The sequence below is a fragment of the Mycteria americana genome, chromosome 6 (genome assembly GCF_035582795.1).
Source record: "Mycteria americana isolate JAX WOST 10 ecotype Jacksonville Zoo and Gardens chromosome 6, USCA_MyAme_1.0, whole genome shotgun sequence".
Lineage (NCBI taxonomy): Eukaryota > Metazoa > Chordata > Aves > Ciconiiformes > Ciconiidae > Mycteria > Mycteria americana.
The window spans coordinates 53,272,334-53,292,190 of NC_134370.1; the positions used below are offsets into that span (position 1 = coordinate 53,272,334).

The following is a 19,857-nucleotide window of genomic DNA, read 5'->3' on the forward strand; positions in this document are numbered from 1 at the left end:
TCACTTTTTGTACTGTGATCCCTTAATTAATCAAAACCTTATAATCACATCTCTGAGTCATATAATGCAAATGGACAACACCAGGAGAATGAGTGCTGCCATTCTTGAGGGATTTTGCTATGTAATACAGTCACAAGATTTATAGTCCAGATTGTTTGATGCAATATCTGGATCAGCTAATTCATGTATACCTCTGTCATTAGTGTGCTAGAGTTGCAAGGAAAACAGTTACACTGAAACAGGTTTTTACAATTATAACATTATAATCTTAGCTCTGATCCTGTTTCTCTTTTTTAAATTTCAGCACACACTCACTAAGACTTTTCATTTTTCTTCTGCTGTGCATAATTTATTTGGATCACGTGGCAGTGGGCAAGGGAAGGTAATTGTGACCTCCTCTGGTTAAAACTAAATACCTCTCACTACAAGTAATTGTATAGGTTGTGGCCCAGGTATCCCTTCTCTGCATGCTGCAGTTTCCCTGTAATAACAGCAGCAAACAGGGGAATGAACGTGGCAGGTAACACTTACCCAGTGCAGCTCAGGGTCCTCCTCTTGTAGTTCTTCCTTCCCAAGCCATTCTCCGATACCTTTCCAAAGCAAACTCCCAACACAACTAGCTCAGGTAGTCACCTGGCCTTTCTGGGGGCTGATACTAGCATTAGGGACTGTCTGTAGTGCAGGACCGTCACCATCTCCTCTTCCTCCAGTCTAGGAAAAAAAAATAATCAGGCTGCTCACACAGAAAACCACATCACAAAGGACTGTGGGCTCTGGTCCCCTGTTCTGTGAAACTCATCGATTGAAGTTGCCAGATTTCTGTTTGCCACCCTTGGAAGAGTAGCAGGTAACTCTATAGGATATGGTTTATGGGTCTTACTGTGCTTTAGCAAACAGATGGCTCATTAGTGGATTTTCAGCTCTGCTAGCTATCTCTAAGTTATTATTGTACCCAAGTTTTAAGTGTTCCTACCTAAGATCACGTATCATGTTGTGGTCACAGCAGAGATTGGTATAAAGAACACCACTACAAGCCTTGGTCCAGCTGGAAGCACTCTGCAGTGATACCTATGCCAGGTTGATGTCCTTTAGAAGCAGAGGTTTAAAGTATTTGTCATGTTTGGGATTAATGCTCTGACACTTGAGTAGAGAGAGGTCTGTAAAAAAATACAGAAAAGTCAGGTGTGTGGTATGTTTCTGTCCTCCTTTGCCTGTGCTTAATCCCCTTTCACCTACATGTAGGTGTATGTTAAGTGGGTATGGTTATTGCTGGTAGTTCGCTCTGTTAGCAAATCTCAAGTCTTGGTATAAAAAGAATGAAAGGGATGGGGTCTGGTTTTACAAGGTCTCACAGAGGGTGCCAAGAACAGCATATAACACATATAGCACTGATTTATTTCCTAGTTGCTATCCTTTGTAAATCTAGTATGTTCAGCTGGTGCTATGATAAAAAGAGGGAAATATATTTAAGGAACAATGACCAATACTATGGTGCGTTTATCAACTCTCTTAGGCCTGTCAAAGCATTGGTGGGGGTTGGGCCAGGGCTGAGGGAAAGAATCAAACCAAGGTGAATTAGAAGCAGCGTATCAGGTCCTCACATAGACAGAGGTAGATACGGAGTCTGTGAGACAATCTATTCATCTTGTCCCAGCTAATAATCTCCTACATAATTGGAGCCTTAGTTTAGTAAATTCTGCAGACTGGTTGTTTTCTTTCATAACGTGCTCCCTCCATCTTCTGGTCATTTGTTATAGTCACCACACTGGATGGTCGTAATTAATTCCAGTTAAATGAGCAATATTTAGATGACATCCAAGATAAAGTTTACCAAATTCAGCATAAAAATCCTTCTCAGATAACAAAAAAAGAAAGCCTTGTAATACATTTCATTTATGAAGAGTCTGTGTTTGAATATGAAAGCCAATGAACAAAAAGGGGAGATTAACATCTTTTGTTAGGCTGCTATATAGATAAGCTTCTGGGCCTGTAAGTCCTTCCTCAGATAAACTCTCTCTTACTTCACTTAATGTTTGAAAATATGACTCTGCAAAGTATGCCTCTCTGGTAATTTGACACTGAACTTTTAAAAAGCAGTTTTGTAATTGCCAGCAATTGTTATAAATTATGACAGGATTCAGAAATAATATCCTTATTCTTTGTTGGCTCAGCATTAGCACAGTGAAGAAATAAATGGCTTGCCAGAACAGGTATAATAAAATGTCTCCTACTGCTATGCCATTACCTCATTATGCGTGCAGCTGGTACTTATTTCTGTGCCTCTTCTGACAGCAGTCTTGCAGTGGTTCCTTTTCACCCTGCCTATCTCATCTGTGCAAGATGTACAGCTATTGTATTAGTGAATAGCCCATGAACGACCTGGACATACAAAAGTACTATCCGAGCTGGGTTTTGCTTGCATAGGGTATCCCGAAGATGCAGAGACTGGGCTGCTGCAGGTGACTGTTTTCTTTGTGTATTCTGTATAGTTTAATCAATGCAAAGCCTGAATTTGTGCTTCATGGAGCACTAGTAGTGCTAGCTTTTGGAAGTTTCAGTTAGGGAACAGCACAACAGAATAAATCAGTGTTAATTTTGCAAAATTCCTCTTGCACTAATGATGCAAATATTCTTCATGGCTCTTGAAAGCTACTGATGTAGTTTCATTGCATATTTATAAAAGGAATCTAAAATTTGAACTGCAAAACATTAAGAAAAAAAAGAAATATTGTGCATACACATGAAACAAGTATGAATGTTGTGTGATGGGGAGGTGAACGTAAGGTGACCTATTAGCCACCTTCTGAAAATCATTCTGAAAAATTTTTTCTTCAGTTTACACAGTAAATAGAGTATAGGCTCTTGCTTACAAGAAGATCCGGATCAGTCATGCTTTATTTAATAATATTACAGTTGTCACCATGTTAAACAAGTATAGCAGGCTAAACAGTCCTGGCTGAACAGAATCATATTTACTTAGTGGTACTGCTCAGCTTAAATTTGCCAGCCTAATCTGCCATGGCTCCACTGGCTGGCGACAAAGTCTTAAGGCTGCTTTGAGTCAGCCACTTGCAAATACAGGAGCCACGTAAATGTGTGCTTTAAGTACAGTATATTTCTTTACATCTGCACTCTGTCTCTAGCTTAACAGGATCTGTGAGGCTAGGCAGAGCCACTTGGGCTCTGTGTCTGTTTCTCTTTCTACCTCATTAAAATAGTTAATGCTCACAAAAAGGAAGCTGACTCCCTTCCCTGGAGGGATCGCATTCTTGAATGAAGATAAGAGACCACTTCCTATGTCTGAGGCTGTTAGAAAGAAGAAATCACTGATGGTATTAAAAGTGCTTTGAGAGCCACACAATGAAAGGTGCTCTGGATAGATATGCAAGCCATTATCTTTTCTTTATGCCAGTGGGGTGAGAGGTCACATTTCCATTTGCTCTGAAAGCTTTTATTTCAGCTGGCTGTATTGTCTCTATATTTTCTTTTATACTGTGAAAAATATATTTACAGGGTTTCTTTTGGCACATTCTGCTTTTTGTCCTTTCAGATCACTGCATACAATCCCCAACAGCAAGGAGCAAACTGTTATTCTAACAATGAGTTGAATTGAGAAGCTTTCTATAACAGAGAAGATCTATGTAGTACAGCTTATCTTATCAGCTATATGATTAGAAGGTAGACTACCTGCAAAAAAATATACTGTATGTGACTGAAATTCAAGACGCAGTTCTGTAAAGTGTTCTGATAGTGCCTCTATCCATAACAGTCCATCAGAAATAGTTTATGAACCACAGTCGGTAAAACTCACCCACTAATGATAGCATGGTGGAAGAGAAGTCTCACTGCAGGAGAAAGTCTTTTTTCAGAAAGCTGAGAAAGGCCTTTTATAAACAAAGAATAACTATATATTTTCGCTCCCTATACCAGACAACCTGAACTTTGCATAAGAAGGGATTTCATTTTTTATAGCATTGTTATTTGTGAAGAGGAATTTAAAGGAAACTGCTAGTGTCATACAGAGAAGATTCTGGTCAACCACAGACAATGTTTCACCTTCAGTATATTTCAGCTTGGCCATCTCCCCACATACTGTTTCTGAATTAGATTACAAACTCACTGGGACACAAACCACATCTTGTCATACTTGTATTTAGCTCTGAGCAAATTACTAGATCTCAGCAAATAATTCTTGGCATATGATTCTAACCATTGACAGTAACTGCAGAAACAGCCATCATTGGATGCACTCATTTCTTTTCCTCCAAGAACAGGTTTTTCTCAGTAAACAAAAGGTAAATCTCAGCACTGCTAAGCTCTGCTCAGTTCCACAGAGTCAAGCTATAGATTTTCTGCCTTATGTGCTGCATGAGCTTAGTCTCCTGAAATAATTTACCAACAATTTCTAGCTAATACGCAGCTGTCTAGTCTGTCAGGGAAGGCCCTGGCATAGCACAGATGCTGTTGCTGAGGAGGAAACATTCTTTTAAATTCCCCATACTGGATTGAGATTTTTCTTTCTGCCTGTACACCACCCATGTTGCAACCTCAGAATAATTTTAAGTAGCAGCATCTGCTGGGACTATGCCTAGTGAATGTAACGCTTCTTGTAGAATTATTCCCCTATTGTAGGGGGCATAAAAGTCAAAACCTGTGCCTAGTTCTTTACTGGTACCTGCAGGTGCCAGCTGAAATAGTGGCCTGACTTGCTGCCTTCATCCTAAGCTCCCTATGGCCAGCAGCACTGTAAAACATGGAGAAAAGCAGTGGCTCTGGAGACAGGGGGTAAAGTGCACTCCCTTTCCAACCTGCAGAGGCACAGGAAGAGGAGAGGGGAGAAAGGGCACTCCCTTTCCAACCTGCAGAGGCACAGGAAACAAGTTGTCATACTTCAGTGTGCTGGGAACAGCCTGTAAAAAGAAACAGAATTTGCACATTTCATAGACTCATAGAACGGTTTGGGTGGAAGAGACCTGTAAAGATCATCTAGTCCAACCTCCCTGCCACGGGCAGGAACATCATCCACTAGATTAGGTTGCTCAAAGCCCCATCCAGCCTGACCTTGTACACTTCTAGGGATGGGGCCTCCACAGCTTCTCTGGGTAACCTGTTCCAGTGTCTCACCACCCTCATCATAAAAAAATTTCTTCCTTATATCTTTGAGATAGATCTTTTCTTATATCTTCCTTATATCTTTGTGACCCTTTTGACAGATCACCAGCTTTCAATACAGAATGTCTGTATGGCATCATCCTTTCCTTCAGCCTAAACTGGCGTTTGTGCAGGGTTAAGGATTAAGCTTTATATCCTTTTTTTTCCACGTATGTGAAAAAATTGCTGTTGTAGATTAATATTTACTTTAGCACTTTCTATATTTCCCATTATTCAGAAAGAATAATGTGGTAGTTTGCAGAAAGAGTTCAGGTGGCACAGTCAGAAATATTTAAAAATCACTTTCTTCTCCTATCCCGACAGTACATAAAACTTCTCTCTTCCCCCTAACTCCACTCTTTTGCATGGCTGCTACCTGTATCACTGTGTTAGGTATTTATATGTTCCCAGCCCATGAGAATGAAAATAAAAATTGTAATTTGCAGAACTTTAAACCTCAGAGTATTGCTTAATACTTTCCAAAAGTATCTTCTGGAATCCTTACAGTGTATGCGCTCATTATGTATTAAATCCTAGTAACCGCTACATTATGACATTTCTAAACTTTAATAAACTTTGCTTTCTCTTGCAGATTTGCAGCTTGATGCGAGGTGGAATAGCTGAGAGGGGAGGGGTAAGAGTAGGACATCGTATTATTGAGATTAATGGACAAAGTGTTGTTGCTACTGCTCATGAGAAGATAGTACAAGCATTGTCTAATTCAGTGGGAGAGGTAAGAAAGCAATTAAATACTTTATCAAGGAATTAAAACTGTTGAAAGAATATATTTTTCCATTGAAGAGAGTGTATTAGCGTAGTATTAAACCCACCACGTCAGTAAATTGGAGTTGAGCACTAATAACAAACAATTAACAGAACATTTTTTGAACAATTACATGCACGTTCACTGCATTTTTCCACTCATTTTCAAGAGCAGCATGATTCTGAACCTTCAACCTACTGTTTGAATTAAACCAATCAATTAAGGGAAGAACTCGCACAAGCATGCTAGCTATGAAAATGTCTCTTGGCTTATCACTACAGCATCTGCCATAAAAACAAATTAATATTCAAAGAGCTGAGATATTCAAATTGATACGTATTTTAATAATTCCATTTCCACTGAACATTTTCAACTTACCTTGGGAGTAAGTTAAGACATCTCTCTCCAGTACTTTCAGAGAAATCAGCATGAATGTTTATCAAAATCCCTACTGAATTTAGTGGTAGTGTCATACACGACCCTGGCCAGATCTTCCACTAGTTCCTTTGCCAAAAATCAAAGATAACTTGTTTTCCTGTGGAAAATGATACTTGAAAAATAATACAGAGTACGTGCACATTGGCAGGACAAAGCTGTAGATTTCAGTAGAACCTCCATGCCTTTATGGTACCTCTTTGCTGCATCACATCTCACTAAACATATGAGGACAGTATTAAACTTTTTTTTCAGCATGAAGAGACCAAGATATCAAGGCAGCGTATTGCCAGTGGGGGTCTGTATTATCAGTTTGTGAAGTTCACCTTCCTTCCTCTTGCGTTGTCTGATAGGTACTTATAGCTGTTACTACATTTCTGATAAAACTCTGATTACCTGATGCCTTTAATCCTGTTAGTCTGTAAAATTCCTCTGGCGCTATCACAGTACTCCGTGTAGGAAGAACTTGAATACACTAGCCATGAGAGAACCTGTTCCACCAAACTCTTGACTGGCATTTAAATATCAGGTGATAAAGTCCGAGTTTTGTGTTCAGAGGATCATACTCCAGTTAGGAGAAAACATGTACAAAATGACAGTCCCACAGGGAAGGAAGATGAAAGAAAAATCTAAGTTCAGTTAATACCAGAACAGCAGAATGACTTTTCAGAGAGGTTTGTGCTGCTTCTTTTTTAAGTGCTGTAACTGGAGTAGGGTATAACAATAGAAAGTGTTTAGGTGTCTTTTTAACTATATGATGTTGCATCCTGTTGTTGTCATTAAAAAAAAAACAAACCACACACAAAAAAAGCAAAGACAGCAAACCAGCTTGTTAGAACCAGAGAACTCTGAACTAGAAACTTTGGTAACATTCACATCTACAGAAACCAGGACAATAAATGCACTTACACCACAGGGAGAGACAGATTGGGCCTTATGGATTATTTTAAACTAGTAACAATTCTGTTAATCTCTGTGTAAATCAATTGACAGATTCACATGAAGACTATGCCAGCTGCCATGTTCAGGCTTCTAACTGGACAAGAGACACCCCTGTACATCTAGCATGCGACTCTCTTGCAGCAGAATAACTAAATGATTCCATCAAAGCTGAAGCCCTCATAGCTGAAGAATTTTGTATTTTGTATCTATGAAAGGCTTTGAAGCTGACCTGAGGACTCCGAAACAAGGAACAGACAGGTGTCTCTGCCTTTTCTCTCCTTCCTTTTTATTTCTTTGCCAAAAAGTGATGAGAAGGATGGTCAAGGACAATGATCACTGACAAAAATCTTTGTAAAACATTTAAGTATTTTGCAACATCTTCTAAACTCTTTTCTCATAAAACTTAAAACATATTTATTTGTAACCTTTATGTGGAGTGATGTATGTATGTCTGTCTTGTTTGATAACATGGTGAATGTGAATATTTGATGAATGAGACTGCAGGAAGTGGCAAAGAGAAGCAATTAGAGAAACTTATGGCTGCCTCAAGGTAAAAAAAAATCCCAGTCCCATAAAGTGGTCCAATACTGATGGCTTTGCACAATTTTAAACCGGTGCCGAATAGATGGTATTTCAGTGGAAAGGAATGTGTGCAGTTAAAACTTCTGGATTCTAATGTAAAGAAAACCACTGTAGTACTTGGTATTGTTATGACAAGTGTAACCTGTTTGGCAAGGTGTGAACATAAACATGTAACAAGTGTTTCATATGCTAAATAAAGAATAATTGCCACAAGATTAAAATCAAAATATTTATTTAGATACATATTTATTTTTAATGCTTGTGATTTTTATGATTTAACAGAGTTATTTCATGGATAACTTATTGCACAGGTTGTGTAATGTATGTGTTGGGCTGGGGTTTTTTTTTTCTTTAATTTTTGCATATTACCTTTTTCTTTATATTAGCTCAAAATGGGAAAGCCATGCTTACCTGTTTCTGTCTTTTATAAAGCATTCTTATTCCTAAGGCAATGTGTTCTGAATGTAAATTGTTTTGACAAATAACCTAGCACCATCAGCAGTATTAGAATGTGTGTAGATAAAAAAGCCTAGTAGTAAAGTTGTATTCCTTATGAGATAAATGTTAATTGGTGTAACTTTTCATCTAGATTTTTTTTGTTTTGGCCAAGGCCTTTGAAGAAAATACACTGTGACTTAAGAAGCCTTACCATGCAGTAACTAAAGAGCTTTAGATGACTGTACTTCAGGAGTAGTGTGTTGCATGCAACTGACCTTAGGAAAGAATTAACCTACTATCACTAATAAACCTGAAATAATAAAGGAAGCTTGCTTATTTTGTTTGTTGTGTAAGTTTACGTAATAAAAAAATCCAAGTGTATTAAGTGTAATTACATCCAACATTTAATTCTTCATCTAAGTGCAGTTGCAAAGGTCACAGATTATTTTTTTAAAAAGGAATTCATCTCTTAAGTTAGGAATTGGTGTATCATTATTATCTTGAGAGTAGATGCTTTCAATTAGCATACCTTGTTGCCACTGGATGTCACTGTGACTTCACATCAATACAGAAGCATGCTATAATTAAAATACCTTAAAATGGATGATTCTGTAAAACTTAAACTACCCATCTTCAGCTACGTTCCTTTGTGACCTTTTCACAGGATGTCTGCCCAGCTCAGAGTGACACAAATGAAACCAGTATATGATTAATCCTCAAACGGAAACTAACGCTACTGACAAGCACTGCTGCAAAAAAATAAAACCCCTGAAACGTCAACCTGTGGTAGGTTCTTTATGAGAACCTTTTGTTTAAGGCCTTTCCAATTTCCTCTGAGAGAGCCAGGATGAAGCTTGCACTGGAAGACGTTGCTGGCAGACCTGTGTTTATGCTGGTAATCAAATTAGTGTCAATGATATTTACTTTTTTAATTTTTCTTTTTTTTTTTTAAGATCAATGTTAAATAATCATAAATGCAGCAGAACCACAAGGACATGTTTTAGTAATACAATTGTCAAAACTACTAATTGGAGTAACAATTCTTTTTGAAAAAATGTTCAAGGCTCTGCTAGATAAAAATTCTTCTAACTTCCTATTGGTTGGCATTTGTAAAAAGTTTGTGAAATCTGCTTTTTGGAAATGCAGAATTTCAAAGACTCCTTCCCTAACGCATCTTTTGGTCACAATTCGCAGGGTACTTAAATGTCAGTTTTCAATAGTATATGCTACTCTATTAATAAACTCATGAGCATTCAGAACAAAGCAAAAATAAACCACACTGCAGCCTTTACTATAATTTAGAAGAGCAACATATTGAGGGGGCAGGTAGGAGCAGTTTTAATAGGACAGATCAGTTAGCCTGGCATGAAGACACTGGAAAAACGGATTAGAAGCAGCACTGTATGTGCGTATGAATCAGTTTTACATTTCTATCCAAATCAGTTGTTGAAAAAGCAAAGTCCAGAAATACTTTTTATTAAAACACTGATCATAGTTAAAACACTTTGAGGTACATTAAATAAATACAACTTCTAAGTTGTACAGCCGGTCTCTGGTGGTTTTGCAATGGTTTTCAAGAAATGCTAGGCAGCATCAGTAGCATTTCTGTAAATACAGTGAAATAAACGCATTTCTGATTGGGAAAACATTTGTTACGACTTTACTAATAAATCAGTTAAAATTTTGCAAAAATCAGGGCTGAAATTTACATTCAGAAAAAACAGCTGTTCTCCTCCTGCTGTTGGAAAAAAGTGGAATTCCAAAGGAAGACACTTTTTCCTTTTTAAGTCATCCACTACTTGTATTTCTCCCAGTCCTGGTTTCTTCCTTAATTCTCTCTGCTGGAATCACATACCTGCGAATACTATCAAAGGATGGTCTCCCGGCAAACTCCAATTAAACTGTGAGGCCTGTCCCGCTCTAAACTGCGAGTGATATGGGACCTACGTAAGAAGGCAACTGGAGAGCTCAGAGCACCACAGCTCTGAAGATGAAGATCTTCTTGAAGTCGCTTTCTAGAGGTATTCACGTTCTGCTGGGAACTTGTAATTACCTGTTTAAAAGGGCAGGAATGGAGAAGGAAAAATGGGGAAAACAGGGTAAGAAACGTTTTCATTTAAAAGGTTCAGTCCCTGGATATAATTTCATTTAAGTTATCTAATGATGGAACTCTCCCAGAGGAGATGTGTGTTTATGCAGCCATCCAGCGACCCGCTCACTTCTCCCGTTCTTACAGCTGGTCAGGGCTGAGTACTGGCTACTGGAAGGCACAATCAGGCTTGAAAGGCATCAGGCCTCGTATCTGCACTGTAGTGCCAAATCAACAAAGGCGCAAACAAGTATTTGTTTCTCTCTATACGAATGAAAAGGAAACCTGTGGAAAAGGCGGCAGCTCTGCCTTATAATTGACAAATACAAGTTTGGAGCAAATTACACTCATCTGTTTCTTTTAGGAGAAAGAGATGCTTCGCTAGCTTTGCTGAGGGTGGAAGAGAACTAAAACCTTGCAAGCCTGGTCAACAAACATTTTGGTGTTAATAGAACTGTCAAGCTACTTTACAAATCTGAATTAGACAACTATTTTACCAAAACTTCTGTGACTTCTTAAGTAGACTGCTGGGATGTCCTGGACTTTCACTAATTAATAGTGGGGTTTTGTCTGAAAAAAAAAAGCCCTACTAAAATTATTTCTTTAATGTGAAAAACCTGTATGTCTCCCTGAATCTAAGAAATCCACACAGGAGAAAAATTGGGCCATTGGTTTCTGGTTTTATCACCTACATAAACACTCACATTTTTTTATACTGTTTTGTTTTGTGAGAAACTATGGTTTTTTCATTTAAAGAAAATTGTTTTCAACTTTCTAACCTTGAGGATTTAATGACCTACAAATTTTGTAAAGCAATAAAAACGTTAAAATTTAATTCCATACTGACGTTCTGTTAAGTATGTCATGATAGTACTGCTTTTCTACCCACGTGACTACAGAAGTAACTGATACGGTGCTACTTCTTCATTCTACTTCATAGTTAGCAAAAACAATCTTGCAGCAAGCTTTATTAAATGCTGTCTGTTTCCTGCTACACATCACACACTCTCACCATGCTGTTCAAGTGTTATTACATCCCATGTTAATACTTAGCCAGTTTCCCTCACTTAGGGATCAGCAGACTAATACCACAGGAATTACGGTATCTCAGAAGGGGGGAAACAGCCCCCAAGTGTGTATCCTTAATCGTCTGTCCAGCTCTGTGGAAACCCTACAGGCAATCTGAATGTGGTTAGTCAGCTAAGAGCATTCTGCTTTTCAAATCTGACAACATAAAAGGAACTTCATTTCTATAGCTATCATTCTGGTAACAATACTAGCAAGAGGTGATTCATCACCTTTCTTCCTGCAAAAAAGATTTATTATTAAACATGCATTAGATAATAAAAGTTGCTGCCACTACTAATTCCCTTGTTTTACAGGATTCCTTCCAAGCCTTGTGTCTGTTTTATTCTCACTCAAGGTAAGAAGATGCATTACTCCTTCATTTGGAAAAGGGCAATTTCTCAATCCTTTTTCTTAAAAATAGCAAGGATCATTATCATTCTTCTAGCCAGGAGTAAGGGTAACTGCACTGTTCTGTTTTGACAGATCACGGCCCTGCTTGTATATCTACCCAGTCTTTTCAGCTAGTAACTTATGCTGTACAAATACATTTGCCTGAAAAAACAACAGATCCAAGTCAGTTCTGTGTATCTCCGTATATAAACACAAATTCATGTATAGAACAGTCACAGGTGCAGAAGGACGCTGGAAAGAAGACAGGATGATTATCAATGTGTAAATACCAGCTCCCTATAGATCTCCTAGGATACTGGGTCCAGCTGAAGAATTTTAAATGCATTTATCAGTGGTTTGGTGTAAAATGCATTGCTGCCCAGTAAATATTAATTATTTCTTACTAAAGCCATGTTACTATGAAAGAACTTTTGTAGGAATTGTCTGAAGTACTTAAAACTGTAAAAACATTTAAATAAGGTATGTGTCTATCATGGCTGAACAAATGTTTAGAACTTAAATGGCCTACCTGGTCTATAATATTGGCACTGAAGATGGCTTCTTCCATGTGTCTCTCATCAGACTTTATTACTGATCGTATGCTGTTCACTACGTGACGTACTTCTGGAGGGAGATTACAGTTTGAATGTTCCAAAAATTTTGCCACTAAGATTTTTGTGTCTTTATAGGCCTTAAGGTCCACTAAAGAGTGTGGTCGCTCTTTTGAGACTGTGTGCAAAGCCTTTGGCTTTAGGTGTAGATCAATTTTCCTTGCATCCCTCTGTTTTCCAGTTGGTAGGAAACTGCTCAAGGAATGCTGACAAGCAGAGGCAGCCATATGAGAACCAGAACCAGGAACTAAAAAAGGGGGGGAAGAATATCTTTAAAGTAATAAGTTTAAAAAAAAAAAAAAAAGAAAAAGAAAAAAAGGCAAAACAAATATTGTCACAAAAGTTTTTACTTTGTCATAAAATGTCTGTTTTTTCTGAAGAATAACAAAAACATGCCATCAAGGAAACATTGCAAAATCCTATTTAACCAGGGGTCAAGAGTAAGACTCTTTCCCATGACCAAGAAGGACTGCATTTAGGAAAAGTGGGTGGGTAATTAAAGTACTTCATAAATCACAGACAGTTTTGTTACCTCTACTTTCAGGGACTTCAGTGGACATTAATGATAAGGGGAAACACCAGCTACTCAGTGTTACATATGTAACTTGTACTGTTTTAGGCCAGCTGCCCCCCCCCCCCCAACTATAAGGATAAAGTTCTCCTTATTTCTAGGCCTCAAAAATTATAAGCAGCGAATAATACAAGAGAGATTAATAAGAAATACAGGGAAAGCAAACATGCTAAACTAGAACAGACGACTTCATTCGCAGCATTTATTTTCACTCAGAGGCTGGTTCCATCAGCATTATACATCATATATGTATGCTGTTAGTAAGTGATTTTTCTGCCCCCAATTTCTTGAGCTTGTTTCTCTATCAGAAGCTTTTAATTATTTTTAAAACAAAAGAAGGAAACCCATATGATCCTGCTTTAGAAAACTGATCCTCACCTGTTTCTAATGTAGCTGAAGATAATCCTGCATCTTGACACTGGCTACATATAGGAGTCCAGGCACAATTATCACCTTTAACCAAAAGAGAGAGACAGAAAGAGCACAATCAACCCCTGCTATCCTCTGCCCAAAGCAAGGAAAAATACACTGGCATCTTTTGTTATCTCCTTTACAGAATGAAACTACTCAAAAGAAATACTACTTTCAAGATGTCCATTCATAAAGAGAAGCTACTATACACAGAGATGTCCTATAAGCTGTTAAATAAATACAAATAGAAAGAGATAGTTCCTGCTTGATGGTTTCCTCTCTGTTATACAGCTATCAAATCCTAAATATTTCAGGCCTAAGCACTGAAGCTACAGAAGGCTCCCTGCTAGGGGCAGAGCTCAGACTTTCCTGTATTTCCTTGGCAGACAGAGTTTATCTTGGAAAATGGGAAAAACAAGAAAGATTAATCCCTCTTATTTCTACAAAATCAGCATTTTATTCAGTATTTCTACCTCCTTTTTTTTATAGATTTTCATTCTTTGCAGGGCAAATGCTATCCACCAATTAAATTAATGGGTAGGTGACCACTATGGTTACTGATGATCCAATCAATAACAAGTGGTTACAGAGCACCTACAAACAGCTCTGGACATAGCTGCCTTCTAATGACAGAGTTTCTGGGATGCCAGCACAAGGATCAATGATGATGAGATCACACTATACAGTAATGACCAGTGCAGTCTTTTTGGTTTCAAGCTTGTGACAGTCAAGATGGAATAAACCCGCACATTTATGCTAGGGCTGTTTACATCTGTTTCCAAGACTGAAAACTATTTTGAACTTCTAGGTAGATTAGAAGAGGTTTTCTTCCATATCTTCAGGGAAAGTTTATAATGAAAAGCTGGTATAATCCTCTCTGGTAGAGTGAATAATCAAATGAAGGAAAACAAAGGTAAGATGCTACAAACATAGAAATCTGTAAGAAAGATGTGCTTGAAGCACGTGAATTGTGCTTTATTGCCCTAAAAGCCCAGAGTTTTATGCCAGCGTTAAAATTCCCAGATTCCTAATTTATTAGATCTCATTGCTGTTGTGTCACTACACTATCGCACACGTGCAACATTCCTATGTCAAATAATTTATGTTCCAAACTACATGCAGTGCAATCAGTAACATTCAAGACCCATTTAACAAAACTCTATGCAGTAAATTTCAAGGTTGCGCTCCTAAATCTCTTCACATTGACTTGTATAGGGAAGTTAATCAGAAGGGTCGTAAGACAAAACCAAACCCCATTTACCAATCTGACCACAGTATTTTCCCATTTGTGAACATGCCTGAAGCTCCCCCACCCCTCAGTTCTCCAAAATCCACAGTATGACTCTTACATGAGTTATTAGTATTAACAATATATACTTACTGTTCTGTCTTTCATATGGTCCGTCTATTTGACTAGTTCTTCTACTCCAGGACAGTTTTAAAAAACAAGTCTATGTTACTGAAAAAAAACCCAAACACTTTTTCTTCTGGGTTGGGTAGTTGATGGAGCTCAGTTGGTTCCCTTTATCTTTGCCTATCGTTCAATTCTGTGGATGTATTTTAAAGTTCTGCAGTAAGATCTCTATACCAATAGCCAGTCATGAAAAATCTAGATCAAATGCCTTTTTAAAGTTATAAAGACTAAAAAGAACTTCAGCTGTGTGTCACAGCTTAGGAAAAATAAGCTTCAGGGCTGCTACAAACAGCTGGTACACGTTACTAGAATCGTGCTGCTTCTAACCTATGTATGATTTCCAAATAAAGTTCAACAAAAAGTAGAGGAGGGGGAAGTGATGTGAAGTTGGAAAATCTTCAGAGTAAAATTTTGCAAACTGTAGTTTGCCCAACATATAAATGAAAGAAATATGCACATCTCGACTCAAGTGCTTCTCTTCAGGATTTCATTTTAAAGAGTCTTCTGTAGGCAGCAAAAGAATGGCAAACTAGGTCAGCACAAACACATTCCCTCTGAGTTACTTCTTCTCTTGCTCCTCCCTCTGCTGTGTGTATATCAGTATCTCGAGAACCATCTCTGCTCCTTTATTACAATCTTTGCTAAGCCCAGTTACATCTCAGTAATGTTCAACCTGTGTCCCTCAACTCATGTGGGGCTAAGAACTTGGAAATTCATCAAAATAATTCCCATAATGCCACTTCTCTAGAAAAGATGATGGATGTATTTAGGACAAGTTAAAAATGAAGGCAGAGCATCTGTTCTACCAGGTGTCCCAGCAGTCAGCTAGAACACGTAGATATGGCTGCCTACAGTAATCTCTCTCTCAAACACTACTCAAAGAGCATATGGAGCACAATATGGAAAACTTGCAGAGTGTGATCCAGAAGAGAAAGGGCTCTTCTTCTTGTCTTTGGCACAGGAGAAAGGATTCAGAAATTCCTGCTTGCTGTCTGCACAGCAGCTTCATAGCACGTATATCCTAGCAGAGTAAATTTCATAAAATAAATGCAGACTTCTAGATTAAAGATTCACTTTTCCTGGACAGAAGGCTCAGGCTAGATTTCTAATGGTAAAAGACACTCAATTATTGAGCTAAGTATGAGGTCTCTGAAATTCAAAGAAACAGAATAATGATGCAAAAACTGTAACAGAACCAACACATTGTCTTCCTAAATGAGACCAGTTACTTCAGCGTTTTGTCTACTTTTGTTTTGAACTAGTCACATGATTCTTCCTCTAGATCCCTTAGAAAGCCCAGTGAACGCATCTGTAACAGCACAATCTATGACATCTTACAAAGCTTTTAATCTTTACTTTCAAACCACTTCTCCAGGTTACCCCCTTTGAATCTCTCCAAACAGCTTGCATCCTTTTATAAAACCTGCACTTTTCAAATGGTGTAGACAACTCTACATTCCTGCTATTGTTTGATCAAGCCATTCTCTACTAAATCAAACATTTCTTTTCCACTAACAAGTGGATTTTTATGAAGATACACTGTTCAGATGACAATGTCTCCTCTCTTCTGATATGAATCTCCTTTTAGACAAGTAGGGAAGAAGATGCTTATCTGCGACAGGTCAAAAGCTCTCCTTTTCATTTATCATCATCATGTGCCTTATCTTTCATTTCTTTGTCCTTTAAAACTTTTCACTGTACAGTCCAACTTGCTACTACACAGTCACTCTGACGGCCTCTGACACGCACCAATACTGTCAATGTCAGCGTCACCTTCAGGAAACACAACCTGCTGTATTACAAGCATGACAGCTCAGTTAATCGTTTCCTAAATAGACCCCAGCTACCATTCAACTTCTTAGTTTAGCTTCTCAGTATAACAGCAATAGAGAGGTGGAAGCATCTACTCAAGAGATGGTTTTCTGAGCACTGCAGAAAGGCTGGTACAATTTAGAAAAGCCAAAATTAATTTCACTCTGTCACTTTTCCCATTTCCATTCTTCTTAAAAATTTTCAAGTCTAGAAAATGTGCATGGAACTAAAGCTGCCACGCATAAGTCAACCCTCACTGGAATGTTTCATATAATTTCCAGCAGCACCAATTGCTGCATAAATCACATACCACTCATTTGTTCTATGCTCCATTGGCCTTGTGGTACTACACCTACCTTCTGCGTAAGACGAACATGATACAGGGTCACTAGTTGATCGGACTATATTTGAAATTCGGTATTTTGTAATGTGATGCTGCTGGACAGCACTCTCGTGGCCGCTTGCATACGATGAAGCATTTGCAGGCCCAAAACGGGGAGAGGTCTGGGAAGGGACAGGAGGCTGGCTAAAGACTGCACAGCAGATTTTCTTTTGCTTCAAAGGCGGCGTGGCATTGTTCTCTTGAGCAGAACTCTGCCGTTCTCTTTCTGAGGGGCTGAAATTCTCTGAGGAACAGTTCAACGACCTGCAGTGGGCACAGTTCTTTTCTTGTCCTTGAGACCTGTCTGTAGAGGCTCGGCTGTGGGAACTGTCATCCTCATCAGGAAAACCCTCTGAGCGAGTTCTGTGGAACCTGCAGTGGGTGCTGTAATCCAGAGTGCTGCAGCTCTGGTCCGTAGCCCCTTTGGGGGTTGTACAGTAGGGAGAAAGATCTGCAGAATGGAGAGATCCTTGAACTTCCAGCGAACAAAGATCTTCAGAGGAGCAGCTACGGTCTGGGATATCAACAGCCTCAGAGACCATCAAAGAGGTGCTCTCAACAGAAACTGCAAAACAAGAGATTCAGAGAGAAATAAAGACTTCTTGCCCCTCTCCCATTCCCCCTGGCCCTGTTTTCAATATACTGATTTAAATTTAGTAATTGGCAAGCACATCAATAATTACTCAAAAGCTTTCAGATGACAGAATGCCAAAGCAAAAGATGTAAGTCATTTACGTGTTTCTAGGCCTTCAGCAAAGATAATTTGTGCTGTCCTCGAGTATTTTCTTCAACTAATAAGCATACCTGAGCACTGACACAAAGTATTACCTGTAACTACATTTGGACAGGAACAGCTCTTTCACTACTGCTTTCTTTAATAAACAGTGAGAGATTGCCTGTGGTAGAAAAAGTAAAACTTTACACAAATGCTGAAAAAACATGGCTGTGATCACTTTTAAAGCTATCACTACTGTCAATATTAGCTTTGTACCTAACACTTTCTAATCAATCATCATTTCCCTGAAGCATGCATCTAAGTTCTTTACAAATGAGAATTCTCTGGCACACAAAATATGACACACACACTTCAGATAGAAGCTAAACATTCTATGCAAGGTCACATCATCTTTGAAGCCCTTTGTATTAAAAATTGAGACTGTTGTCACTTCCTCTGTCATGTCTACAAATGTGTGTTATGGATAAAAATGGCCCCTTGTATGAAAACAAGTATTTGGCTCTGCATTATTCCCAAAGTCATGACAAAAATAAAGAAAATAAAACTAGATAATCCAGTCTCCAGGCTCCAATAATACAGACAAGACTATTCCCATATCAGACTGGAATTCCTTGAAGTCCTACATCTAAAATAAAAATATTTACAAAATACAAATCACATAATTGTATTCAGCTCGGCAGCCTCTGATGCCCTTTTTTGCATAACAGCTGCTGCTAACCATATTGATGAGACAAATGTATTTTAACTGTTTTGTTCAGGAATAGAAAAATAGGATCTTTTAGTGAATTAGAGATCATTTGTTATGTGCTCCCATGTTGTGGGGTCCAGGAAGCAGAAAGCTTTCTACGGTATAGGGAAATTGACTACCAAAATGAAAATCAAATATTCATGAGGTTGGATTTTATGAAGGACATTTTCTTCTTACATAAAATGAATCACAACAACTGCTTTCTTTTGGGGCTTCCAGAAATAAATTTGTAACACTTAGAAGGCAATCATAAGATTGCCAAAAAGGACATAAGAATCAATAATGGAAATACATCTATACAGCTGCATTATGCTAAAAAGACATAATATGCACTGCTTATTATGTGTTAGGTGCAAAGCTGCAGTGGTTTATTGGACCATTTATATTTGTGATGAGTCCCCAAACATTTTTTACCTAGTTAGATGATTCTTTGCAACAATATTCCCTTCAGTCGGGCTTTGAAATATCTATGAAGTTTGTATGGATAAATGAAAGCATCCAGTTTGTGCCTGTCTTCAGAGCACAGATTTTCACTGTCCAAACTCTCTCTGGTTTGATTCAATTTAATGGATAACTACAGTGTGGTTGTTTGTACCATTTGCTACCTGGACTCAAGGGCCTTAAGCTGTATTTACAGCTTCTTACTATACTCTTCCACTGGCATGGTTTTTCTGGTAATACCGACAGCAGTAGGAGGGGCCTGAAGCAGATGAGAAGCAATCACTGTTCAAAAGACACAGAATGGTGACACCTGACACCTGATTTTACATGAATAAAACATGCCTGAGGGCCTTCCTCCTTCCCCTTCATGTGTGCACAGCGCAATATGTAATGTCAAAACCCTGGCTTGAGACTGGTCGACTGCTTCCCCATAGTCAAAACTCTAGCACTGGCCTTAAAATTTAGACTTTCATATGTGGATGTGAAGTCCAAATGTACTCATGAACTTTGGGAACTAGCTTTGTAGACACAGCCCTTGTTACCAGCAGCACTTAAAAACTGGTCACCTTCAATGGCCACACTCCATTGCAGTTGCCAAACACCAGGGTTTAAAAAAAAATAAATTAATATTTACCAGTAGTTAAAGGTCACTACTGGTGGCTCTGGAAACTGAAATAATCCTTCACAGAACAGATACTCTGTGTAGGAACAGATGCTCCTCACTTACCTGTTAGGCTGTCAGTCCCATTCACGGATGCTAGGCGAGAGAGGACTGTTTCTGTTTCTGGGACCACTCTGCCACCAGCTCTCTGCCCATACGTGTACTAACTGAGAACACCTGCCAGTCTATTCATTAATACAATATGAATATGA

At 38.4% G+C, this 19,857-nt stretch overlaps 2 protein-coding genes across 18 annotated transcripts in view; one reads left to right on the plus strand and one right to left on the minus strand.

Annotated features, from left to right (window-relative positions):
* The window catches only part of APBA2 (amyloid beta precursor protein binding family A member 2), a 110,379-nt gene extending 101,266 nt beyond the window's left edge, over window positions 1-9,113 (plus strand). For 9 of the 13 annotated variants that reach the window (XM_075505865.1, XM_075505860.1, XM_075505864.1 and 6 more), the window contains 3 exons: window positions 305-382; window positions 5,744-5,884; window positions 7,343-8,634. In XM_075505865.1, coding sequence (XP_075361980.1) covers window positions 305-382; window positions 5,744-5,884; window positions 7,343-7,414 — 291 coding nt within the window. In that variant the 3' untranslated portion in view covers window positions 7,415-8,634. Of the gene's footprint in view, window positions 1-304; window positions 383-5,743; window positions 5,885-7,342; window positions 8,635-8,975 lie in introns of those variants that run through there. The other 4 variants (XR_012776231.1, XM_075505869.1, XM_075505870.1 and 1 more) reach the window with 4 other exon arrangements.
* ENTREP2 (endosomal transmembrane epsin interactor 2) overlaps window positions 1-19,857 on the minus strand; it is a 189,300-nt gene that overhangs the window by 1,007 nt on the left and 168,436 nt on the right. For 2 of the 5 annotated variants that reach the window (XM_075505873.1, XM_075505872.1), the window contains 4 exons: window positions 17,034-17,624; window positions 13,419-13,493; window positions 12,388-12,716; window positions 9,473-10,364 (listed from right to left, as the gene is read on the minus strand). In XM_075505873.1, the coding sequence (XP_075361988.1) occupies window positions 10,179-10,364; window positions 12,388-12,716; window positions 13,419-13,493; window positions 17,034-17,624 (1,181 nt within the window). In that variant the 3' untranslated portion in view covers window positions 9,473-10,178. Of the gene's footprint in view, window positions 1-531; window positions 712-9,470; window positions 10,365-12,387; window positions 12,717-13,418; window positions 13,494-17,033; window positions 17,625-19,857 lie in introns of those variants that run through there. The other 3 variants (XR_012776232.1, XM_075505874.1, XM_075505875.1) reach the window with 3 other exon arrangements.